Below are 27396 nucleotides of genomic sequence, written 5' to 3'. Positions count from 1 at the left end.
TCTATATAAGAGCAACGCTTGATGTCAAGTGAATATGCAAAGATTTGAGTCATATTTCAATCTGTATTGTGATTATTTTTTTTATAGGGAGAAAATACATTTTATTTTTAAAAAGACACTTTTGCTTCCCATCTCTACCCTGTGCAGGGTGAACCTGGCCGAGGTCTTCCGGGTCCTAAAGGTTTTCAAGGCCCCCCAGGAGTTACTGGATTTCCGGGACAGAAAGGAAACCTTGGTTTGCCTGGTATTCCTGGACGAGAAGGACAGACGGGACCACCGGGACCTCAGGGCTTCAAAGGTATTTCATGAAATGTATTTTACGGTCAATGCTGTAAAGCTGCGGTTAATTCATCCATGGTCTAATTGTTTAAAAAAAAGGAAAAAAACAGAAGAATTGGATAGAAAGTGTCTCTTATTTTTCCCAAATAGGCGACATTGGGGCCCCTGGACTTCCTGGACAGGCTGGTCCACCGGGTGCTCCTGGAAAAGGCTCACCTGGACCTCCTGGACCACAAGGACCACATGGAGAGCCTGGACCACACGGTCAGTAACAAAAATAAGCTCATGTGTCATGAATCAGTCCCCTTTCTCCCCCTCTGGCCCCTCTTCAGCAGGAACTGCCTCCAGAATTCTAGCACTTCCTGGTTCTCCACACTTCATTTCCCATCAGCCCCTACTGTCACTCCCAGGAGCCCCACAGCTGGTTCCCATCAGCAATCGCTCCCAGCAGTATTTAGTCTGAGCACTGAGCTCTACTCAGTGTGAAGTCTTGTTTGTGTCACTCTGCTTGCATCACTGAGCGTGATCTTCTGTTTCATCTGACCCTGCTATGTCTGCTGCCTGCCCTGACCCTCACCTGGACCCTGAACACTTTGGTTATTCTCTGATACCCTCATCCTCATGCTTTACCCCTGCCTGACCCTGATTTAGCTTTGTGGACTTTAAACTCTGCTTTATGCCTGTCGTCCTGTCTGTGCTAAATAAACCTGCTGCACTTGGATCCAGCCGTCTGCCTGTTTCTGACATCATGAAAACAAAAAAATTGTAATATATATTTTCAAAGAAGTAGAGAGTAATCTTAAAGTAATGATATTTATTAACTTGTTTAGTAAACCATTTTTTATTTTTCTTAAAAGTCCATTTTACTGATTATTTTAAACAGGCAGGGCAGGCATAAAAGGAGAAAAGGGCTTTCCGGGTCCTCCTGGTCTCGACATGCCCGGCCCTCAAGGAGAGAAAGGAGTCCCGGGGTTCCCAGGCAACCAGGGGGGTAAAGGACTGCCGGGCCCACCAGGCTTAGCAGGCAGAGACGGACAAATAGGAACCCAAGGTGAGACGATCGACCCACAATTCTGAGGTAATATCTGTCAGATTTACATTAATCTTGTATTAATTAAAAATTGTGTAAAAACAATTGACTGGACAGAATATCCCCTCCCTCGTATTCCAAACTGGAAGTACTCACTGGTTGCAGAAGGTCAAAGTGCTGAGAATCTCCACAAGACATGAGCTCTCACCATGATTTCCCAAAAATAAAATCAAGAGTAAACTCAGCAGTGATCAGACTACGCCTGCATTTCTTTCCCAATCGCCTTTAGACTTATTTCAAACTTTCACAATATATCTTAGTCTCATCTTTTTATGTGTCGCAGGTCGTAAAGGTGAAATGGGCAACATGGGAACGCCAGGATTACCAGGATTTCCTGGAAATCCAGGTTTACCTGGATCTCCTGGTTTGAGAGGTGAGACATTTCAAACTCATTCTGCCTGTAAAGTACAACTTTACCCTAACAAAGCTCCAAACATTTCTGTGCTATTATTACCATAAGGTGATCCTGGTATTAGTGGTCCAAGTGGAGAAAGTGGAGAACCTGGACCTAAGGGAGAAAGAGGAGAGCCAGGTCTTCAAGGCCCCCCTGGAAAAATGAATGACGTAGACATGGAGCACATGAAGGGGGACAAAGGAGACATTGGAGATAGAGGTATGGATCTAGTATACTGATATATGTGTAGTATACATGTATCAATATTTATTGTTATTATTTTTTCGCCATCAGGAAACCCAGGTGTATCAGGAGAAAGAGGCTACCAAGGGGTTCAAGGAGATCCTGGAATGCCTGGAAAAGATGGAGAACCTGGATCACCAGGACAACCAGGTCACTAACACAAACTTACAAATCTCTAGAACCCCAAAAAAGACATTAATGATTTAAAAGTCCAGGTTTCCTGTAGTTTACATAATTTATAAAAGTTGGTGAACCAGTTTGGTAACAAACATAGTCAATATAACGCTTAAGTTTAATCAGCTTAAGTTCAAAACATTAAAAAGGTATTTTTATTTCCCATAAGCTTACATTAAACACAGATCTACCTACACAGTCATTCAATAAACACAAAATGTAATGGCTACAGTAACCCTGCTTTAATTTATTACCAAAAAGTTACCTATTTGTACTGTTTTGGAAAAATTTCAATGTTTTTTGGGGTTGAAGAGACATTTTGCGACATCTGAGAGTTTGCTGCTTTAAATGTTTTTTTTTTTTTTTGGCAAACCAGCATTTTATTCCCTTTTATTTTATTTATTTAACATTATTTAATCAGATAATTCCTGTTGAGATTAAAAATCTCTTTTTCAAAGGAGACCTGAGCTTTATTCCCTTTTTCTTTCATTTAGTTTGCCACTTTTCCATGTTTTGTTTTATTTTATGTTTTTTATTATGATTTTGTTCATTTGTCTACATTTTGCTCTAAAAACTATTTTAAGAAAAATAGATATGTAGTTAAATTTAGAGCTTAAATTTGAGTTTGATTGCATTTTTCTATGTATTTTCAATTTTAAAAACTAAACTTCTGCTTTACTGCCACTGATATCAGGCGAGAAAGGAGAACTAGGTTTGCCTGGAGAGCCCGGAAGCATGGGACCTCCCGGACAGAAAGGCTCCGTGGGAGAAATGGGAATTCCAGGTAAATAGAAACAAAGAAGACGTCAAAGGAATTTGGAAAACAAGTTTGAGTCATTTTGACAAATGTTGAGAGCGCTAAACTACGTTAATTATTGTATTTGTCCTAATCCAAAACTTCATTTATCTGAACTTTTTTAATGGATGTTCCCAAATCTCAACAACTCATTTTTAGTCTTTGAAAAGTACAAATAAACTAATGTGTTGAATTGATAATTCAGTTATAAAAAATCAAATAAACTTTGTTTACCCTAACTATAGCAATCCTGTTACTGTAACAGCTTCTATCCCTGTGCGTATTTGCCTCTCCAGGTCCAGTTGGTCCAAAGGGTACCAAAGGAGATTTTGGCAGACCGGGACATCCTGGATTTAAAGGTCTAGATGGCGAGAAGGGAGACACGGGGTCACCCGGTGAGCCAGGCATTGGGGTACCAGGTGTCCCGGGACAAAAGGTAGTGATCCAGTTTATGAAAATGTTACAAGCTGTTATCCATGCCACAGAAACACGGAGCTAAGGTTGATTTTTCTTGTACTCATGCAAGGATAATAACTTCGAAATGAGAACATCTTCACAATTAGAACCAAGTTTAAATAAAGATTTTTTTAAACAAAGCAGATTATTATTTTTTGCTGTTTTTAGGCAACAAAGTGCAAATTAAGTCTCTTTTATCTATAGGTTTAATTTGTTAGACAGTAATTAAATAATTTCCTTTGAGAGCCAATACTACTGTGACCATCACACATATACCTTCAAATTTAAATTTTCATAAATCACTACCCAAAGAAGCCTTTTTTACAGTGTGTGTTTTTAAAATAAATTCAATCAAAAAATGGGAAAAGGTACTTTAAACAAAACCACTTTGCTGAAAATGAAGCCTCAAATGTAACAAAGTCCTAATTATGAATATTGTGGAGTAATTACATATTGGTTATCCATGCTGTAAGGTAGATCCAGACTGGTTTTGCCCTGTTCTTATATTTTTTAATTTTCATTCATACAGGGTCAAACTGGTGACCCAGGAGTCCCGGGGCTACCTGGAGATAAAGGTGAAAAGGGTTATTCAGGAATGCCTGGTTCTCCTGGAGTTCAAGGACCCAAGGGAGACAAAGGAAGCGTTGGGTACCAAGGTCGGAGTTTGTCTGTTTTGTCTCCTTCCAAATAAACAACTAAAACCTTGAAAAATACAAAAGCTCATTTCTTTAAAAATGTGCTTGTTACTCAGGTCAGGCAGGCAGACCAGGAGACAAAGGTGATCCTGGACTTCCTGGGTCTGTCGGAGATCCAGGTCGTGACGGACGACCCGGTAAGTAACTTAACCTTTTAAGTAGTAAAAAATATTCCCCCAGTACAATAACCCTCCAACAATATTTACTAGTTTTTATAGATCCAAAACAAGAAGGACTATGTTTATGTATACATAAGTGGCGAGCAAACTTGTTTTCCTTCAGGCGAAGGTGGCCTGCAGGGGCCCTCAGGTCCCCGAGGAGACAAAGGTGAGCCTGGAGAGGACGGAATTCCTGGATCCACGGGGGAGAGAGGAGACCCAGGTAAACAAGATACACTGGGAAGTTCTGTTGTAGCAGCATGCAGGCAATAGTTTGTACAACAAGCACTATCACGGCAGAAAAAAACGACACAGAAGTATGTCAACGGAGAAGAAATACTGACAAAAATATGCATATATGTTGCTTAAAATTTAGAAAATGTTTTTTTTCCTGGTTAAGAGTTGTAACCAAATATAATAAATGAGTCTTTTTAGGCATTATTCGATCTATAATTGGACCTTTTTTGATATTTTTCTGAAATTGGACCTAAAAATTAGATATTTTTTACCCTTTAACACCTGAGCCATCTTTAGTGACACTTAAACACTGTAAAAACTGTTTAACATACTGCAACTTTTTAACCGTTAACACGAACAACGGAATTCAGATTCTGAAGGAAAAAAGCGTCTGGATTTACATTTATTGTGTTGGCAATTAAAAAACTAGAAAAGTTGCATTACCTACAATAATGCTTGTGTGAATGCTTTTTGCTGAAAGTAGTCACTGAAGATGCTAAAGCTTTTTGCTGAAAATGGTGACACAGTTTACTTTAATTGCTAAACTGATTTTTTAAAAATGCAAAAAATGTTTGCTAAATGTTGAATTTGCTAAAAGACTGGAAATTTCATTAAAGAACTATGAAAGAGCACAGAAGTTGACCAAAGTCTTTTAAAAAAAAGTGTAGTAAAATTTCTTATATATGCCAATTTTGCAAAATTTGCCAAAAATGTTAGCATGTTGCTAAAATATTAGCTAAACTCCACATTTTTTTTGAAAATTACTATAAAAGATGAAAACATTGCCCATGAAAATATTTAAAGGCTTGTTGCTAATCTTCTTAAGATTGTGAAATGCCCCATTCATTTCCTATGGGGTATATCTTGATTAATTTTTCAAAAACTATAACGTTTCTAAGTTTATAAATGTCTTGAACAAACTGAATGTTTTGATACCAAGATTGCAGAAACCGCTGAGATTGTGACTGAGTTTTTACATCCCGAAAAACAAACGGAAAGGAGCAGGCGAATCACTGTAGTGTGAATGCTTACTAAGCAATCACACAATTACAGTAAATCACACTGGAGCTCCAGTGTTAAAGGGTTAACTCTAGAGAGAGTTGATTTACATCCAATCTCAATATTTCATAAAGGAACAGCTCCTTGGTATCGTTAAACCTTTTTGTCAATAAAATAAAAGTTCTAGACATGTAATAATCCTTGTTCGTAGGTTTGCCTGGCCGAGGTGTTCCCGGACCACCTGGAGATCTTGGTGCCAAAGGTCGGCATCTATCCATCATCAAATAGTATAATCCAATAGCATTCAGTCTGCAATGGAGATTAACAGGTTTCCTGTTTTCTCCTCAGGTGACAAAGGCAGCTCTGGTCTTCCTGGGGCTCCAGGTCATCCAGGTGTCCCTGGAATCAAAGGAGACAAGGGCTTTCCAGGCCCACAGGGACCACAGGGAGAGACAGGGGAGCGGGGTCTTCCTGGGATCTCACTGGAAGGACCTAAAGGAGACAGGGGAGAAACAGGACAGCAGGGAGCACCAGGTACTAAATTAACACATATCATTGTTTCTCACAAGCTGTTGGAACTTTCCTCCAAGATGTGGTGCAGCGTGTAGCTTCTGTCAAAGAAATCCTCAGTGAAGTTGTAATTAAAATGTTATTTACCAAAAACAGGACCCATGGGAGTGGTGGGAGAATCTGGCTTTCCAGGCAGAGATGGTGCAAAGGGCGAGAAAGGCAATCAAGGTCTTCCTGGTTTCCAGGGAGAAACGGGACAGAAGGGAGATCCTGGAGTTCCTGGACTTCCTGTATGTAAATCAGGAGATGTTTTTATGTTTTTACTCACTTTTCAGACAAATCATCCGTGTGTTTTCAGGACTGTGTGCGCTCATAATGGCGCAGGCCGGGTGAAGTTTGCGCTCTGAAATGCTGGTCGGTCTTTATGTGTTTGTTGCACTAAGGAGAGTTTCTGCAGTAACTTGAGTTGTGGTAAACTTTACCACCATCCACATCGTTTCCCAAGACTTGCTAGAACTACTGTCTGTTACCCACCTGTGTCCCTCAAAACGGGCACAGCGGGATCATCCAAGCGCTCGCCGCTCCTCTGTCAGCAGGAAAGAGTCCGACAGTCATTCTAGTCATTCCAAGAACCTTTTACAGATTTTGAAACTTAGTACACACAAAAGGCGCACCAGATTATTAGCCGCGTGGCCAATTTTTAAAAAATAGTTTGACTTGTAGTGCTGAAAATACGGTATGTCAAAACGAGCTACTAAGTTGCTGTAATAATTCGGGTTTTTGGGGTTTGTGTGATGCTTTCAGGGTCAAACTGGTCTTCCTGGTATTGATGGCCAGAAGGGAGAAAGAGGACTCCAGGGTGTTCCTGGCTTTCCAGGTGATTCATGACTATTACACACAGCTGCCCACTTTTTATTGTATTTTAAATTGATAAAATAGAAATATATAGCATAACAGGAAAGAATAGCGATGAATGACAATATTCAAAGTTCAATTAAGGGGTTCAGTGCAGATTAACAACATATCAAGGCCAAGCCCCCTTTTTTTTCCAATCCAAATTTTTTTTATTCAAACTTTATTTTCACAGAATTGCAAAAAATAAACACAGAAAGCAATAAAACATATTTGATCCTCTCACACTGTATTTATTATCTCTTAAATTGATTTGATGAAGGTTAAATGAAAGTAAAAGTTTGGTTGGGTTTTTCATAGATCTATATAAAAATAATAGTAATATTATGAGCTGAAAACGATTTATTTTTTTAAAATAATTTATGTATATATTATTAACCAAAACAAATTCATATAAATTACAGGTACAAAGGGTGAACTAGGAGACATTGGGTTCAAAGGAGAACTGGGAGACAGAGGATTCCCAGGAGAAAAAGGTACAGAAAAAACAAACGTCTTTATTGTGTCAACACCAAGGGTTATCATTAATAATATTGATAAAAAAAAAAAAATGTGTGTGCATCAGGTGTTGATGGCCCCCCTGGTCCTCCCGGTCCTGAAATCCGCATTAAAGGAGATGTTGGGGGTCCAGGAATTCCAGGCCCTCAGGGCCCTCAGGGGCCGGCAGGGTTCCCTGGACTGAAGGGACAGCAAGGTAAGATTTGTCACATGTCCTACTTTCTTCCTGAAACTCTTCTCTCCTAGTCACCTGACATATTTGTTCCTTTTAACAACTCTTATTTTGTTTCTTTAGGGTCGACAGGTTTTCCAGGGCCTAAAGGTGACAGTGGTTTTCCCGGTTATGATGGTCAGCCGGGAGCTAAAGGAGAGCCCGGTCTGCCGGGACCTCAAGGTAAAACATTTGAACACGTAAAACATGCTTTATTGCTCTTTCTTTCTGAATTTACTGATGTTTGACATATTTAGGTCCCAGAGGGTACCCAGGCCCCCCAGGACCAGATGGAGTTCCAGGCCAGGTGGGTCCCCCTGGCCCCTCATCCATGGACCACGGCTTCCTGGTAACGCGGCACAGCCAAACGGTGGACGTCCCATTCTGTCCAGGGGGGACCAGACTCATCTATGACGGCTACTCTTTGCTTTACGTGCAAGGCAACGAACGCTCCCACGGACAAGATTTAGGTGAGAATCACCACATGGAAAATAAAAACAGGAAGACAATAGAAATGAACGCTAAAAAAAATCCTTTTTCTGTGTTACAGGAACAGCAGGCAGCTGCCTCAGGAAGTTCAGCCCCATGCCCTTCCTGTTCTGCAACATCAACAACGTTTGCAACTTTGCCTCTCGCAACGATTACTCCTACTGGCTCACCTCACCGGAGCCCATGCCCATGAGCATGGCACCTATTACAGGGGACAGCATCAAACCCTTCATCAGCAGGTTTGGCAGCCATTCTGCTGTGTGAGTTTCATGTCTGTGCGGTTCCTCCGAGTCATTCTGTGCTGCGCTCTTCTGTGCCCAGGTGTGCTGTGTGTGAAGCTCCAGCCATGGTGATAGCCGTTCACAGCCAGACCATCATGATCCCGGACTGCCCTGAAGGCTGGGACTCTCTGTGGATTGGATACTCCTTTGTTATGGTCAGTCGTGCTGGTTTACCCTTAGCTGCTTGCTGTTATGTTTCTGACTAAATTTGCATCACAAAACACATTTTATTCAGCTTTCATAATGAAATCCAGAATTTTAGACTTCACACTTCATTATTTTTTGAAATGTTATATATCTTTTAGGCAGTTTTCCTTCTTAGGGGACATTTGTTGATCTAAATCTTTGTGAGATCTGAAAAAGTGTGATTTTGTGTCATTGTACAGCACACAAGTGCTGGTGCAGAGGGTTCAGGCCAGGCTTTGGCCTCTCCCGGTTCCTGTCTGGAGGAGTTCCGCAGTGCGCCGTTCATAGAGTGCCACGGGCGGGGAACCTGCAACTACTATGCCAACTCTTACAGCTTCTGGCTAGCCACCATTGAGGACAGCAATATGTTTAAGTAAGACCAACAACACACAGTAGCACACAAACCTAATGCTGAATTCACACTAAACACAATAAAGCTACTCCTTCCTCCACATGTGGGAGGAGCTACTGGATAAAGTAGCTGATTACATCATCAATGCATCATGGTGTAAGGCTGGTTTCCTGATTGGTTGACGCTGTGTGAATTTTTTTGCTAAAATTAAGATGTGTCAACTCGGAAAACATCATGGAGAATTTTCACCTCCTAAAATGCACTGCAGGACCTCTGATGACATCTGCACTTAGTTTCATATCGCAAGAAATGTATTGGGATATACATTGTATGTTAAAATATGTATCACAACATGTATCGTAAGAAATCCATCACGATATGTATTGTATCTTAAGATATGTATTGCAATATGTATCATATCGCAAGATATGTATCGGGATATTTATCATAAGATAAGTATCACAATATGCATGGTATTGTAAGCTATGTGTCACGATATGTATCATATCATAAGATGTGTTTCGTAACATAAGGTATGCATTTAGATACGTATCGTATAGTAAGATACGTATTGCGATATTATCGCAAGATAGGTATCGTTATATGTTATGTTCCGCAATATGTATCATAGCCCAAGATATGTATTGGGATATGTATCATAAGATAAGTATCACAGTAAGCATGGCATTGTAAGATATGTATCACAATATGTATTTTATCGTGTATCATGAAATGTATTGCAATATGTATCGTATCGTAACATATGTTTTGCAATATGTATTGTGTCATAAGATATGAATTGCAGTATGTGTCATACCATAAGATATATATCCTGATGTGTATTGTATCGTAAGATATGTACTGCGATATGTATCGCAAGTAAGGTATTGAGATATGTATCTTATTGTAAGATATGCATCATGATTTGTATCGTAATGTAAGATATTTATTGTGATATGTATCGCGACATGTATTGTAAGATATGTATCATATATATCGCAATATGTATTCTTCGATATTTATCGCGATATGTATCGTAAGATATGCACTGCGATATGTATCGTGTCGTAAGATATGTATCGTGATATGCATCTTATCGCCAGACTCTTGCCAATGCACACACCTAGTAAGAAACCCTGAATTTTCCATTGATCAACTAACTTGCTTGGTTGCTCTTTTTTAAACCTAATTTAATTTGTTTTGTTTTGCAAATGAGTAGAACCTTCTAACATCCCTTTTCTCCCTTCTCTGTCTAGGAAACCCACTCCGACAACTCTTAAGGCAGGCGAACTCCGAACACACATAAGCCGATGTCAGGTGTGCATGAAGAGAACTTAAGCCCCTCCCACTTCTAAAAAAAAAAAAAAAAGCCTTTCCAGCAACGCTACATGCACCGGTGTTCTGGCTTTACTTCCTGCCTTCAAAGGATGGTGCTACTTCCCTGCATGTTTAAGAGGAGACGGACGGGAGGCGTGGGACACACAACAGCCAGAGATTACACTTTACGTGACGCAGAGACCAAGCGGCCTTTTGCCCCATGCAGAAAGCATGTTTCCAAAGAGTGCCTCCCAGTTTACCACTGCACTGATTTCACGCCCCAAAACTGGTAAACTCGGGTCCATTTTGAAAGGGCTGTTTGTGTAAGTCAGGTGCTATTTTTACTTTTTTGTCTGTTCTTCTTTTAATCCACAAATGCCACACAATTCCACCATATAACCACACGTTGCTATAGATTTTCTCACCATATGATATGTTTAAATCTACTAATGCAAAGACTGGGACTTGCCACTGCTTGGGTCAAAGCAAAAATCCAGATTTACACCAATCACTCTGATGTAAATACGATGCATTCCTCCATAACATAGTTACACTTACCCTCCTCAGGTTATTACTGTATTACTTTGTGTGTCTGTAAGCCCATTTTTTTATTTATAAGAATATGTTGGACTTGACTTTATTTGATATTCCATGTATCCAAAAATTCATTGTTTGACAGCCATATTAACAGCACTGAAGCAGATTTGACAGGTGTGTGTGTGTGCGTGCGTGTGTGTACATATGTGAATGGACTTAAATGGAAATCATAGGTTTGTAAAGTCTGCATATATTATATATATATATATATTACTGCACACCCCTGTTGTTGCTTTAACAGAAACAAATGAATGTGAAGAAACTGAAAACAGAGGAGTCATCTTTTCTTCACCTTTACGTAGAAGTTTGCATGATGGCAGCGCCTCATTTGTCATTTATGCTTCCATAGAAATGCACATGTATATACGCTATTACTAACCTGTACTCTCAGTTGTGCCTGTTTACTGTTCCCATTTATGATTTCCTTTCTTTAAACACACAAATATGCCATGAAGGAACCATTCAGTGCCTCTCCGAGTTCAAACATTTAATGAACTTGTGCAGATATCATTTTTATGAGTATAAATAGTCAAAATCAAGTGATTTTTTTTTTTCATTTAAGTTGATTCTGTAAAGTTTCTTGAACCCAAAACACTTTGTGTTATTGTCCCTTTTTAGAGATATTAAAATGTTGGAGGTGTAACTACACTGACTGCAGCTTGTTGTGAATCTCCAGTTTGTCGTATTGTTTTAGAATTATGAAGGAATTAAAAACAGACCAAAACTCATTAAGAAACTCAGTCCTGTAACCAAATATGCAGCCGCCAGCACTTCTTACACCAGGGGTGTCAAACTCAATCGCAAAAGGGCCAAAATCCAAAACACAAATTAGGTCAGGCAGAAAAACACCCCTAAACCATAACTTTTCCACCTCCGTGCTTGACAGGGGATGGTGTTCTTGACTTCTTTTTTTTTTCCAAACATGACAGGTTGAGTTGATACCAAAAAGCTCAATTTTAGTCTCATCTGACCTCAGATTCTTCTCATAGTCACTCTTTAAATCATGAAGGTGTTATTTGATTTATCTTTGTGATTTTCTCTCTATAACTATTTACAATTTTGCCCTATAGTGATTTTTTTTTCTCAAGCTGTGGGGTTTTTATTGTAGTACTTCAAGTTTGCCAAAAGAGGGCAGCACTTCCATGTTTCACCTGAAGTTGATTTATTCTCTCAGATGCAAATTCTGGATGACATTGCTGCTTTTTTATGTACTTGTCTCTGGCCAAGAACAAGCAGCACAGACTGACCCGAAATATATCAGGAGTGATTATTTAAGTGCAGCCTCTGCAACAACACTTGCAGCCACATGCTCAGCACTTCTGCTGGGACTGCAGCCAACGAACCCTCTCACCCCACGAAAACACAAATGGATCGATTTGTTCCTCAGAGGGCCAGATAACCCTGCCTTTCAAGTTTGCTCTCATCTTTCATTTATTACCGGAATCCTATCCCTCATTTCCTCTGCTGTCACCAGAGAGGCAAGCAGAGCCCTTGACCCCTCGCCTGTCTTCATAAACATGTCTGATAAGCCCTTAACCTCTGACCGGGGAGTGTTCGGTCACTCAGGTGGGAGTCGCACGGGCCGGCTGGACCCACAGCGAAAGGTCAGATGATGAGCGCAACGTTTCGAAACACACCAGTGACGACGATAAAGCTCAACAGGAGCGACTAAAAACACGGCCTCTATTTATTCTGTATCAATATTAAATAAAATGAAACGTCAAAGTGAAACTGCAGAGCAACAATTTTGCTTCATGTGTTGAGCTTAAAGCACATTTTCACTCTTTTTTTAACCTTAGTTGGGTTTTAGAACATTAAAATGTTCCGTTTTTTTAAAAGAAATTCGCATGCCGTGTGCACATTTGAAGTTCATATTAGTGATCCTAGGAAACCTGCATTTAACGACCTTTTCTGTTTGACTGATTTGGAGCTTTTTCCAAGAAGAATGTCACTAAATTGTGGATTTAATGAGCAAAATAAAACATCCGTTTAAAATTTGATCAACTCAACTTAATTTTCAAACTTGAAAGAGGACATTCATTTTATTACCTGACAATCAAGGATTATTGAGTTAAATCTATTTAAAATGACGGGTGATTCTGCAGAAACAATGCGTTAGATAAGATCATCTTGAGTTGCTAAAGAGGGGAGATACAGTAAACCCTCTGCTGCGTTCACTGCACCTGCGTGTGGAAATGGTTTTGGCAAAGCCGACAGATGAAGCTTCTCTGGAGTTCACATGCAAATAGGCAGACGGCGACATTAATGCCACGCATGTGGTTAAGGTCAGTGCTTGGCCTTGCTCTCAAAGGTTAAATCTCTTTAAGTAACTTAATCCTACACTTGTTTGTTAACACAGCTAAATTGAGAGCCAAAGTTAGGAGTCACACTCACCTTCAAAGAGCTGCAGATTTGTCCTGTTGAAAATGATGAGGTCAAAATGCTGCAACGCTGCTGAAAGCTGGAGATGATAAAGTCTTTTGCTGAAAAATAGTGACGAAATTGACTTTAATTTCTGAATAGATTTGCTGAAAATGCAACAGCTATTTACTAAATGTTAAATTTGCTAAAAGACTGGAAATTTTGTGAAAGTGCACTGAAGTCGATCTAAATTTCTGAAAAAAGAAAGTTGTAAAATTGGTTAAAAATCCCTACTACATGCCAATTTTGCAAAAATATTTACTATGTTGCTTAAATATGAGCTAATCTCCAAATTAGCCCAAAAAGACTTAGTAGATACCAAATTAGCCAAAAATAAAGTAGCTCGTTGCTTAATAACTAGCTAAACTCCAATATAGCGTTAAAAGTCCTCAGTAACTTATTTTGTCAAAAATGTTAGCCTGTTGCTAAAATAGAAGCTAAACTCTAAACAAGCTTATAAAAACCTCAGTAGATACCTAATTAGCCAAAAATGGCAGCATGTTGCTAAAATATGAGTTAAAATCCAAATAAGCATAAAAACTTCAGTAGATGCCAAATTAGCTAAAAAATAGCTAGCTTATTGGCTAAATAAAAGCTAAACTCAAAAACAGCCTAAAATTCCTGAGTAAACTAAATTAGTCAAAAACATTAGCCTGTTACTAAAATAGAAGCTAAACTCTAATTCAGTGTAAAAAAAGCGTTAGCATGATGCTAAAGATAAACTAAAGTTTTTGAAAATTACTATAAAAGATGAAAACATAGCCCATGAATATATTTAAAGGCTTGTTGCTAATCAATTTTGAGATTAGAAGACTTCCTCATTTATTTCCTATAAGGCAATAAATATTTCAAAAACTATAAAGTTTATAAATACTAAAAATACAAGCAGGAATGTCCTGAACAAGCTGAACGTTTTAATACCAAGATTGCTGAAATCGCTCAATGCAAGATTTAGTTTTTACATGTCAAAGAACACACGGAAAGGAGAATCACTATAGTGTGAATGCTTACTAAGCAATCACACAAATAGAGGTTGAGAAAGGTATGATTTGTTTAATTGATGGAGGTTTAAGAGGACTATTCGTATTTTAAATGCCCTTTTGCTAAAAGTGCAAAGCACTATGAACGTAATTCCATCGGAGAAGACAGCTTTAGCCGTCTCCCTGTCCTTGAGAAGTCATATTTTAGAGTGTGTTTACGTTCCAGTGTGGGAATGTGTCAGGAGGTTTGTGTGGCCATGACCTTCCTTCTGAGCAGTTCACCGACAGAGGCCTCCACCTCTCACTCACCCCCAGTGCCCTGAACCCGGTCAAATACAGATTAGCACGATATTTAGCATGAAATACTGGCAAAGGTCACTCACGTGGCAAATTCAGACTCAAAAACAAATTCCCTAAAATCCAGATATGAAAACACAGACATTAATAAAACAGTTACAGACTTAGGTGCAGATTACTTTATTGAATAAAGGCTGAACAGTGGTGTAGTGGTTAGCCTCACAGCAAGATAAGTTGGTTCAAATCCCAACTGGGACCTTTCTGTGTGCATGTTCTCCCCATTTCCTCCAGGCACTCATCCCACAGTCTAAAAACATGCTTCAAAGTTCTAGGTGTGTGGCCCTGCAACAGAATGGCAACGTGTTGAGGGTGTATCCCCCCCTCACCCACTAGATAGGCTCCAGTAACCCTGTGATCCCAATTCAGTAAAACAGATGGATGGATGACAATTCACCAACCTCCATATTCCAAATTCAAGCCCCTATTTAAAAGAAAAGTATCAAAAGGCAACCAAAAAAAAAAAATGTTAATGTTTATGCAAATAGTTAAAAAGTCCTAAGAATCTACCATGTGGATTCCCAAATGTGTCGCTAATTTGTAGTAACGTCTTTAAAACACTAGATGTGTATTTGTGTTCTTAGGCAGATGCAAAATTATCTTTACTTAAAACCTCCGACAGCCAGCAAGTTTGCCAAAATGACAGTTTCATAAACCAGAAAAGGGCCTTTACCAGGGGTCTGCAACCTTTAACACCAGAAGAGCCATTTGGTCCAGTTTCTGACAGACCAGAACCCAGCAGAGCCACTAAATCCTACTTAACCTTTTAGAAAATACACTTTATATTTTATGTGGCCATTGAGCTATCCCTTTAGTAAATGTAGCTTTTAAATATTTACAATAACTTGGCATTGACGTGCCAGCATCAGCTGCAGCCTGCGTCACATTAAGCTGGTTTCCTTTAGTTTCTTTGTACATCACAGAGTCCCACAAGTTTAGTTCCTCTGATGCTATTTCAAAAGACGACTAAGCTTCTGCTTTGCATTGTGCCCACTTTGCTTTTGTATTACGTAAAAACAATACTTCATTGTAGAGTTATCTGCAAAAATGTTGGACCCAAACCGTGATTACCTACAGTGTTGAAACAGTTCTTACAGACGTTTGGACCAAGTAATAAAAAAACAATTTTCATGCTTTTTTTAAGTCTTTTCTCAGCTGTTTTAGATCCTGCTGCACACACCAGTTTATTTTCCACGTTGAAGTTTGTAAAATTACCAGCAGACTCAGGGTCTTTCAGCATTAATGGCTAATCGGGAATAAAATGCCGCGTTACGTTGAAAGTGTGCCAAACATGGTTTAACCCGAGATAAACTGTGTTTAACACGGTTCTGTCCATCACTATCCAATCTGTAAAAGCTGCTGGACTTCCTCAGCAAGTTTAAAATAAAGAAGGGATGCAGGTTGGGGGCTTAAAATAGACTTCAAGTGGACTGTTTAGGTTGAGGTCCGCCATCTTTTTAAAGATGGTGGATATGCAGGTGCTCCAACTGAGGACAAGGGTGTTCTATTCTCCTTTATTTGTAAATTCATGGACTACTCATATAATCAAATGATTCAACTTTGAATTTATCTGGTGAAAAGAACTGCTTTTATCTTTTTTTTCCATTGAAAGTTGCCAGGTTCATGGAGCGGTGCAGACACCTGCTTCATTGGGTCACAGGTTTATGCTGTCATGAGGTGAAGGCAGAATACTGTCTGGCATGAATGGCCTTACATGAGCCACTTAACCTACTTTTAAAAAGTAATCAACCTTTTCACACCGGAGTTTTAGCTCCTGTGTTGAAATTCTTTCGACTACTGTAACTCTTGAACTGTTTATGCAACTGACATAATTCTCGTAGATTGAAAAGTAGAGGAAACCACTTTACTAACTTTATGTAAGTATGTGTTGCATATAGCCGCTACAAAAAGCTGCTTTTCTCCACGTCAGAATCAGCTGATTTACGATGAGACTGAAGAGTCAGAGTTTGTGTGGTGCCACAATGACCCCAGGGGTCTGCAACCTTTCACACTCAAAGAGCCAATACAGACCGAAATCCAGCGAGAAGCTGGAAAGTCCTGTTATTGTTCAGAAAAATACACAATATTTAGGTTTTGTGATCATTACAAATTATTCATGAAATGTAGATTTTAAATATCATAATACATGAATTACAGTAGTGTCTATAGGTTTATTTCTTTTACTTTGGAGCACACATAAGTTCATTTCAAAATAAAATACACCAATTAAGATTCTGCTGCTGCAGGGAATAACTTCAAAATAAAATGCAGAAGAGTCAAACATGATGTTTTTCATCATTAGGATTGTGGTGCACCTTCATCATTTTCCCCGATTACTGTCAAATATAAACAACATTGAAGTAATACTCAATTATATAAAAAATAACTCAAAATGAAAAGATGTGAGGAATATAACACGTAATTCTAAATAATTATTTATTGTTTTAAACTGTATTTGTCTCAAACTTTAACTATTTTAGTGTAATTTACCAAAATATAAGTCTTGTGGAGACTTATATTTGACTAAATTTACAATAAAATCAAACATTTAAAGAACATATCTACAAAATTTCTATTACAGTAAATCTAACTTTTTGCCTTCTATTTTCTCTGGTTTGACATATTAAAAAAAGAAATGGCAAAACTTAAATCAATTATTTATTTCAATCATTAGCAATTTTTAAAGTTAAAGAGCCACAATAAAGGGATAAAAAGAGCAAAATGAGTCTCTGAGGTTGCAAACCTCTGGATTAGTCGATCAGTAATAAATTAATCATTAATAAAATAGTTGATGACTCATTTAATAGTCGATTAGTCCGTTTTTTTTTTTTGTTTTTTTTTTATCTCAAAACTACAATGCGCCATTACTAATGTTGCGTCTGCTTTGTTTTTAACAAACATGCGCAGTATTGCATTTACTGTCTTTATTTTTACTTTATTTTATTACTTCAAGTTTTAATGATGTGTGTTTTACATCTAGTTTATGCATGACCCATTACTTTTAAAATATTCGTTTGCGGCTGACCTACTGTTGTTTAGGCGTCACTGTTGACATTTCTGGTGTTAAAAGGTTAATCTTCATTTGAATGTTTAAGTCATTTTACAGTTCGGGGCAGCATTAAAAAAAATTTGTAAATTCAGTATAAAAGTAGTCCTGAGATTTAATCAAAATATTCCTTTTTTTAAAAAAAATTAAGAAGTATTTAAAGGGGGTGGAAAATTGCTGTTTTTGATTTAATTAGGTGCTGTTCCCTCTTGTTTTTGGTCACACCAGGTTTGTCCACAGCTGTTTCTCTTTCTGTTAATCAAGCTTCAGTCTATTTAAATCCCCGGTCTTCAAATGCTCACTGTTCATGTCTGCTCTTTTTGTCTTGTCATGTTTCAATTGTCTGTTTTAGTTAAAAGTTTGGCAAAATTGAGTTTAGCCACATTTGGGTTTGGTTGCCTTTGTCATGTTTGCATTTATTTATTAAGTTTGTGCAAAAAAATACATTTAAAAAAAAAAAGAAAAAAAAAAAGTTTCTGCAACTCCTTTTTCCTTACATTTGGATTGTTCCAAATCCAGTCCCTAAGAGTTATTGGCCTCAATCTGCAGCTTCAAACCCAAATAAAGGGCAATATTCTACTATTTGATGTTTAATTTCTTCCAATTTTATTCACAAGTACACAATTAAAAATATAAAAAACCCTAAAACAGGAATTTCTCCTGCAGTTTGTTCAGTTTTTTTCCCCAAATTATCAACCACAAAAATGAAAATGTTAATTTAAAAGATACAAACTTCAAATTCCAGAAGCAGAAATGAAGACGCATGCTGCGTTTTTAATGGTGTCTTGTGGTAAAGAGCATTTGGATTACAGTATTAACTGCAGGAGCTGCTATGAAGTTAGACAACATTGCAAATTGTAAACTTTTAAGCATCTTATCAAGCACTTTATAGCCTTTATCCTCACTGGCCCATTTCACTCCTGATAATCAGCTTTCATCCCTTCTGCTCACCATCATCTTTTAAGATGCTTTTGAGCACAGAACTACAGCGGGTGCAGCAGATGTTTCCTCTGTTATGGTTCATTTTTCTTGTTTTAGGAAACGTTCTTGTAGATGACAAATTTTGACCATTTTAAAAGTGAAAAACTGATTTAAAAAAATGTTAAAAATTGCCTTTTAGCATGGAGTCTAAGATGAGGTAGAGAGGGGAAAAAAGGACAAAGAAGATGAGCTGCAAAAAACATAAAGTTATTTTAGTGGATTTGGCAATTGCCAACTGCTCTTTCAGAATCTTATTAATGCAGGGGTGAAAAATCATTGGTCCTTGGGTAAAGCACCTTAACCTCTAATTGAACAGAATGGCTTCAGTTAAATGTGCACAAAAAACAGAAAAAAAAGCTTCTGAATCTTTTAGTTTCTGCTCCAGTACATGGACACCTGTGAAACCCAGACACCCGTCTGCTGCAAACTCTTGCAAAACTAATGAAGAAAAAAAAAAAAAAAGCATCTTTGAGCATTTAAAGGAGGTTTGAAGTGAATTACGGCCTCTCAAATGAAAGAAGAAAAATTTAACTAAGTGAAAAAGGTCAGTTGTTGAAATTTAATTGTAGAGTCTAAAGGTCGCTTAATCACAGCGAATAAATCAGATCCAATTAGAAAAAAAATGTCAAGGTTTACATCTCTGCCAAGTCTGTATCTTCTTAAGCCAACGCTAAGTAATAACCTTTGAACTTCACCTTCCCCCATTTCTCTGCCACCTGATGCTTCCATTCATCTGAAGCTCCATAAGTAGCTTTACGGTTGCCCTTCTCCCTGTTTTCATCACTAGCTGGTCTTATGGGAAGAGGATCAAGTGGTAATAACCCTGATCCTCCTTGAGACTATATGGGTAAAGGTTTAGCCACATGTTGTTGTCTTTAAGCTGCTGTATCTTGTCAGTGCCTATATTTGGCACTTAAGAAAGTGAGAACTGCTCCCCGAATAACTTAAATTGATTTCCCACATTTAAAAAGTTATCACATTAAAGAGCAGATACCATGCTTTTCTTAAATCTTTCAGAGTAAACTATATCCATGTGATTATGTTACCTTTGAAACACTAAAAGACAAAATATTTTAGAAATTAGCTGTTTTGTTAACGCTTTTTCCCACCCGGAAGTAAGATGACTTAATCTCTGAGGCTCCGCCTTTTGCTCCATTTCATGATGTCCTCCTAGATCCGTTTTCGGTACCGTGTCTGCCCATAAAAACAAACAACATCAGAACTTTTGCAAATGGATGTTAGCCGATCACCACTAGATCCGCGGAGAAAGTGGGTGTGCGCAGACTCTTCTTGGAAGGGGCTGTTCCTCACTTTGTGACATCACAATGTGAAAACAAACTTGTTTTCGTGATTGGGAGGGGCTTCACTTCCACACATTTTCAATCCACCTTTTCTTGTTTTTTGCCATGTTCTTGTCACAAATTGATCTTAATAATTAATCCTTGTCAATATTTTCAGCTTTTCTCTAAACCAAATTTTAGCTTACTACTACTTTAGCTTTTGAGCATTTTCTCCTTTGTGGCACATTTTTGTGAAGTTTTCTTTTTGTTTTCTCATGAGAACAGAGTTGTAAAATCCTCCACGGACGAGTTAACATCAAGAACTGGCCAGTCGTCCACCTGCAGATACAGCACATTATCACTGGGTTGAACCAGGAGGAAGCCAGCCCTCCGTGCTCTACTGAAACATTCCGAGTCTGAAGCCAGTTTACAACAAACAAGTTGAAAAACAGACCACTGTTGAATGTTGAGCTACTTCTAGACTTCCGAGAACTTGTTTACCACTATAAAGAATCCATAGGTTGACTGAAATGTGGGTCAAGATCGTCTAAATCCAGTCGACTGAAATAGTTTGTTTTGGAAAAAGGAGCCATCGTCAACACTTTAGCAAAAGTCGGTTTACAGGTCACCCATCCATCTCAAGATAATAATTAAAATACACTTTATGTAAAGCTATATGAGATGTTTCTTCAATCTTGGATTATTTTGTTAGTTATTTCAAGGTTGCACAAAACTTCATCATTTCTCATAACGTACACTTCGTCTGGCATTAGGGCTGTGGATCGTTGCTTAGGTGGCGATCTGATTCAATTCACGAATCAAGCTCAACGATTCACGAATCGAACCACGATTCTTACTTTTCAACGTAGTGTTTGTTGCTGTGTCTGTCTTTTTACTGTATGGATAAAAAATGAAATTATTTGTATTAAATCACCAAAATTTATACATTTATTTAGAACAGGAGATCAGAATTTAAAAAAACTGATAAAAGCACAAATATTTAGATAGAAAAAAATGGTGTTTGTCATTTTTTATGTCAGTTCTATTTTATTTATTTATTTATTTTTGTAAGCCGTCTGGTTAAGTTCAGCAGTAATATAAAGCATGAAAAATATTGTTGTTTTTGATCATTTATCTACTAAACCTGAAAATGTTCTCCATAGTTTTTCTATCCTCGAAGTTCTTCAGCATTTTACGTTCTCAGCATTATTTGGTTTGAAAAAAGTATTTTTTCCCCGCAGCAGCTGATTCACGTTGATTAAATCTCCACTTCACTGCTATGCAGAGCAACATATGAGCCCATGATTGTGTTTTTTCCGCTTTAAGATCCGCTGAAGTTACATTAATTGTGTCAACTGTTAAAGAGTTACCATAACCAAAAGAATGTAAACACTGAAGCTAAAGCTCCGGTGTTTCATTATTTTTTTAGAGGGTATGTCAGTGAGCGGAACTTCAGTCTCAGTTTTTGAAAGGAAAAAAAGTCTTACTTTGAAAACCGGAAGTTTCATCGACACAAAGATTTGTTGACTTCCGGCAACAGTGCAGGACTCTTTCGGATTCATTTTAAGTCAAACATTCTGCTTTTCAGAGTAAAAATACAAATTCTCATGATAATATTTTACTACACTCTACTATATTTAAAAAGATCGCGAATCAGCGATCTTGGATGTCGTACTCGAATTTTTGGGAGCATATTGTGAGTATCCGAGCACCTGGATACTCAATGCATCCGTATTGGGCATTCTATTGATGGACAAATCCTTAATGAATTGCATAGAAAGTGCAATAATCAGTTCATGTTCTACGTTGACTTATCGCATGTGTTCTTGGCGTGGTTTCTTTGTATTTCTCCCGTGGTTTTGACGTGGTTCATTCGTGATATATTTGTGAAAGTTTCATGTAGACCTAAACTTTTCTCACTTTTTCCACATATATTCAATAACCAATTTTCATCTGTGCAGTATGCGCAAAATGTACGTAGTGGCTGTGAGAGATGGCCTTCAGATACAGTCGGTGGGTATAAAAGATTTAGGATATGGATAGAAAAAAGGGGTCAAAATATAATATAAGGAATAGGAGGGAGTTAAGTTACAAAAACAGCTCACTATTACTATCAAACGTCAAATGCATTCACACCTGTAGGCTCCAAAAAACTCCAAACACAACATGCACACAAACAAGCACATGCTCCTTGAAACATACTGAGCACCCTCAGTTACAATGTAAACTGTCTCTCTCCTGGACCGGCTCCATGACTCGTCACCATTGAGTGAAGCTCACGTTGATATTCTGCTGATCAAAGCGTGACTCGTGAAACCGCTCTCATGCTACAGCCCCGCCGTTCGAGCCCCAGCACAATTATGAGACATAAAAATTCCATCTGTCCAGCTTGGCTCTGGTGTGAGGCCTGATCACGATCCCAGCATGATCAGAAATCTGATGTGTCTGATGCAGCCAAACATGGCGCTTCCTCCTCGCCTTCCTCTGCCTCCACATTTTACTCAACAGAGTGTCCACACAGGAGTATGGAAATAGTGTGGCACTGTATGAATGAGAGGAGAACAGAACGCCTCCACAGCTGAGCGGAGGAGTAAAAAAAAGGGTGGACGTCAGAGCAACAGAGAGTGCGTGGGCACAGGAGGAAGAGTGGGAGGGAAGTTGTGGGAGGCTTTCCAGTACAAATCTCAATATGTCTTTTTTTACTCCATTTTTAATGCTAGAGCTCAGATTCCTTTAACTAGCACTTATTTCACTATATTCTCTTGTCATACTCGGTGTTTCATACTTGCATCCTTTTCTTTAAAACATTCTTGTGTTTTCAGGACACTTAATTTGGCAGAACTTGGGTGACATCGCTCGAAAAAAAAATATCAAACTATCAGAAGTTTTAGGGAAATGTGAGAAGATAAAGATTGAACTACAAAAACACTCCTGATCATTTGGCAGGTATCAAACTTTAGTTTAGTAAACGCATTCGCTCTATTGATAAGTAAAGAAACACCATTTCAATAAAGTTTGAATTTTTTTTCTACATGTAGTCAATATTGTCTCTTTTTGTGCAGAAAACTGCGGTATAAAAACAGGGATAGTCTTGAATTTTTGTGCATTTTTTGTTAACTTGTGAGGTACTTTGTGTTATATTTTTTTGCATGAACAATATCTATAATTAAAGGACACACTGTTGGTGCACAACAATTTTGTTTAATGTTAATTTGCCGACACCAAGTTATTGAAGTATCAATACCTGTACAACACCAGTTTTGGTATTGACTACTTTATCAAAGTATCAATTACTAATTTACTAACTATAAAATAAAAAAAATAAAAATTTATGTGTTTTGAACTGTTCCATCAGTCATGTGACCAGAGGGGCCGCGAGTTGCACGTGTTACCGTTAGCAACAACACATTACGGCATGAAAAGATGATTTAAGGAAGAACGATTTTGTATTTTGAACTTTGCTCATTAAAGTTCTTACCTGGTTAGTTTTAAAGGTATTTGTTTACAAATAATATGCCTAAATCACCAATAAGAAATTACCAGTAATCGGCACTGGTAATTGGTGTCAAATATTTTATGCAAAAATAAATTGGTATTTTTTTAATCTTAAAAGGACAACATTGCCCATCACTAACCTGATATCTGTTTTTCATTTTGTGTAAATGATACAATTAAATTCTATGAACGTCTTGTGTTAGCTAAAAGATCAAAAATATAATTTGAGAATTTTTTTTTGCATAAATGGGATTAGATGGAAATATAAATATTTGTTCAGTTTGATTAAATTAAGTATTTTTTACATTTTTTTTTTTGTTTTATCCTCAATTCTTGCTACTGAATAGAAAATATTGTGACAGGATCAGATCAGATAATCATCTGCCCAGGCTTGAGTTCATAGCTGTCAGGTTTGAAAACTACATCTTAGTGGACTTGAAAAGGTTCTTCTAGATCATGTGTCAAAGTCACGGCCCGGGGGCCGGATCCGGCCCTCTGGGTAATTCTATCTGGCCCTCCAGATCATTTTATTTTATTGATACTAATGGCCTAATGTTATCTTGCGCTCTTGTATAATTTTGACAAAATATATTTTTATGTAAATTATTGAACAGTTTAAATTCATTTATTTAGGAATAATATTCCTTCCTGTTTTTATTCATAATAATGTTAAGTTACATTTTTAAAGTTTTAAAATTAAGTTTTAGAGTGTTCAATAATTGTTTATCCTGTTCGGCCTGTGACCTAAGATACGTTTTGACACCACTGAGTTTGACACCCCTGCTCTAGATCTTAAAAATGTCTAAAATATAGAAATATTTCAATTGCAAAACAAATGAAGTGCAGCAGACACTTTTAGTGCGTGCAAATTGTGCAGTGGAAAGAACAGAGTTGTGTACAAAACAACCAACATGATGTGCCATGTGAAGGGAAATGATCTGTTTCCTGTTGACATTCTGAAAGTCTTCATCATCAATCTCCGGACCAGAGGCCTGGGCAACACCCATTAACATTTTCTTCACTGAACCCTTCCTGTATATGTCAGTTTGTCAACAGCGTTTTGCTTCTCTATCAACCCTAGGATACATTGGTCGAGAAGTTTATGCTTCCTACAATGCTTTGATGTCAGTCCTCGAGGGCCAGTGTCCTACATGTTTTCCAACCAACCTGCCATTGAAACTCCTTATTGGCCAAAAACACCTGATCCAGGTTATCAGTAGCAGGACTGACTTTGGACCCCCCTGATCTAATGGTACGCTCAGGAATGGACATTCATGCGACCACTTCCAATAAGAAGTCTTTGTACTGTAAATCCACAGTTTGGGCTTCTGTGTTTAAAACTCTTGTTGCGTCACTACGCACATTTTTAAGTCAGTTTTTGGACTCTACGTTCAAAAAGTGCAACCATTGAGTATGTGTCGAAGGTTCAACCAATTTGTCTCATCAGGGACGTGTATTTAGTAGAGACAGATGGGTCGTGTCCTTTCGACACCACTTTGACATGTTGCACCAAGCCTCTTCCCACTGTGAGTACATGTTAGGATTGTGTAACGACTGTCCAATGACACGCATCACATGCCTCGTCTGTATGTAGTAAAAAGGTAAACTGAGGTACAAAGGTTTGAGTTGAAAGTATTCCTCAAACGACATGATAAAGAAATTCCAATGCTCCAGAATACCAAAACATCTTGCATGAATTCAGGCCTGGCCCTGGGCTGCATGGCGCCTCAGGGGAATCGTGATTTTGCACCCCCCCCTGGAGTATGTTGCAATAAGTATTTATTTATTTTAATTCCCAAAACTTAAATAATAACCCCTTGAGTTAAATGTTGGGAATACTAACACCTCTCCCAAGCCAGGACTCGAACTCCCAACCTTTGCAGTGGAAGACAGCTGCACTAACCCTCACAACCATTCACTACAGGGATGGTACACTACAACATTCCGTCTGTTGAGGAGCCTCCAGAGTGAAGAAGGTTAAATCTGCCCTCAAAGACGTATAAAACCAGAAGCACCAGCAAACTCTTGAGGACAATCAAGCAACTACTTTGTGGCCGAAAGGACCGATCTACTCTGACTGCTAACCTTGTCATTGCAACCTTTGGGAAACAAACAGACTGACATCATCGCACACTAGTTATTCTATTTGGGGTGTATTTCAAAATCTGAGCAACTGTAGTAGATGCTACATGACTGCCAGGCACCACAGGATGGTCTGTCTAGCTTTTCTGAGCCATCTGCATGGTCAGATGGTCGGATTTCATGGACCCATGTCAAGCACTGTGTGCACGGAACGGGGACATAGTGTAAGTGGGAAAAAGAAAACAAAGACACTAAAGACATTCAGATCAGTCTAGACAAGAGTGCATACGACCAGACATAGATGCTGTGGATATGTCATAAAATTCTGGAATAAAAAACTAGACTTTTAGCGTTAAACTATCAAACAGGGTACATTCTGTGCAGTTGAGACTTCACACGAGGGAAGAGCGATAAGGAAATGTTCTTCATGTGTGTAAAAAAGGAACTGTGTGAGAAGTGTGAACATTAGCAGCTGAGGGTGTGAAGATAAACCGAGTACATTTGTACAGCGTGTATTTTGGTCTTAATGACCATTTAAAAGATTTCAGCAACAGACACAAAAGAGACACTTTTACATCTTCATTGAAGAAGAGAGACGGATTGTACTAAATTAGTGCAGTTAGATCCTTGATGATTGCAGCTGGACTTCATGTCAGTGAAAACTTGCTACCGATCTAATAGGTTTGTGCTCAAAACTCAACTGCAGATGGTGACCAGATGAGGATAAAATGAATCTTTTAACCCTTTTCCCGGTGGGTGGAGTGCTCCTGCCTCAGGTGGAAGAGTTTAAGTATCTTGGGGTCTTGAACATGAGTGAAGATCGGAGTAGGCTCACAGGCTCTGCTGCTGACCTCGCGAAACTCTGAACTCACGTAGGTTCATGTGATAACCCGGTATTTATTATGATTTAGATCGTTACCGGTAATCGCCCCAACTTCACAAGAAGAGCTGCGAATCTGTTCAGACATGCAGTGAAAATTTGAACTCAACTAAACGGATTTGGAGCGCCAGAGAGGCCAGATCGTAGAGGATGGACGTGATTGTACGTTCATCACTTTAAAAGTTATGTAAAGACTTTGGTGGTCGTATCGGGTCCGTAATGCTTGCCGTGGGAGAGATGGACAGGCGGATTGGAGCGACATCCACTGTTATACGGTCATTGTACCTGTGCAGTGTGGTGAAGGGAAAGCTGAGCCAGAAAGTAACGCTCTCAATTTACCGGTTGATCTTTGTTCCAATACTCACCTATGGCCATGAGCTGGGCGTGGCTGGGCACTCCCTTGGATATAGGATGAGAAGTTCTGTCACCCAGAGAGCTGCTTCTTCTCGAGCCAGTTGAGGTGGCTCGGGCATCTTGTCCAGATGCGTTCTGGAAGCGTCCCTGGGAGACCAAGGACACGCTGGAGAGACTACATCTCGCAGCTGGCCTTGGGATCTACCCAGAGGACCTGAAATTGGCCATTGAGAGGTGGACTACTGCTGCCGTCCTGGATGACCGGAAGAAGATGGATGACATTTAACTCTTTAATACCAGAGATTTCACCTGTGGATAACACATCGTACCAACATACCACAACTCTTCGACCATTTATTGTCACGAGTCGGCAGTCGGAGACCCAGATGCAGGAACCAAACAAAAGCTCAGGTTCACAAAGGAGTCTTAAATGACCAAAAATCTCCTCATCAGAGGGAAAACAAATAAGCCACAAAAATAAGCTAACTAGAAAACTGGAGAGCACTGGGGAAGACCGTGAACCAACACTGAGAGGAAAACAGTCAACTGAAATAGGGAGCAGCAGGTGAGTGCAGACAGCTGTGTGTTCAGCAGATCACAGGGAGGAGTCACAGACTGCCTGCACAGAAAGAGACGGTGTAACAAAACC

The 27396-nt window shown here is 38.7% G+C and overlaps 1 protein-coding gene across 1 annotated transcript in view; it reads left to right on the top strand.

The window, feature by feature from the left end:
- The window catches only part of col4a1 (collagen, type IV, alpha 1), a 54044-nt gene extending 42513 nt beyond the window's left edge, over positions 1-11531 (top strand). The window contains exons 30-52 of the mRNA XM_024286964.2: positions 148-298; positions 430-543; positions 1163-1330; positions 1653-1742; positions 1830-1982; positions 2058-2156; positions 2875-2964; positions 3273-3412; positions 3962-4088; positions 4184-4264; positions 4410-4508; positions 5733-5783; positions 5870-6055; positions 6188-6321; positions 6836-6908; positions 7348-7419; positions 7509-7637; positions 7737-7835; positions 7910-8122; positions 8203-8380; positions 8463-8577; positions 8809-8981; positions 10217-11531. Of these exons, the coding sequence (XP_024142732.1) occupies positions 148-298; positions 430-543; positions 1163-1330; positions 1653-1742; positions 1830-1982; positions 2058-2156; positions 2875-2964; positions 3273-3412; positions 3962-4088; positions 4184-4264; positions 4410-4508; positions 5733-5783; positions 5870-6055; positions 6188-6321; positions 6836-6908; positions 7348-7419; positions 7509-7637; positions 7737-7835; positions 7910-8122; positions 8203-8380; positions 8463-8577; positions 8809-8981; positions 10217-10298 (2817 nt within the window). The 3' untranslated portion in view covers positions 10299-11531. The remainder of the gene's footprint in view (positions 1-147; positions 299-429; positions 544-1162; positions 1331-1652; positions 1743-1829; positions 1983-2057; positions 2157-2874; positions 2965-3272; positions 3413-3961; positions 4089-4183; positions 4265-4409; positions 4509-5732; positions 5784-5869; positions 6056-6187; positions 6322-6835; positions 6909-7347; positions 7420-7508; positions 7638-7736; positions 7836-7909; positions 8123-8202; positions 8381-8462; positions 8578-8808; positions 8982-10216) is intronic.
- The last annotated feature ends 15865 nt before the right edge of the window (positions 11532-27396 follow it).

This window comes from Oryzias melastigma, linkage group LG21, assembly GCF_002922805.2.
Source record: "Oryzias melastigma strain HK-1 linkage group LG21, ASM292280v2, whole genome shotgun sequence".
NCBI classification, from domain to species: domain Eukaryota; kingdom Metazoa; phylum Chordata; class Actinopteri; order Beloniformes; family Adrianichthyidae; genus Oryzias; species Oryzias melastigma.
The sequence above is the reverse complement of the archived record's forward strand: the minus strand, read 5'-3'. Positions and strand labels throughout refer to the sequence as shown.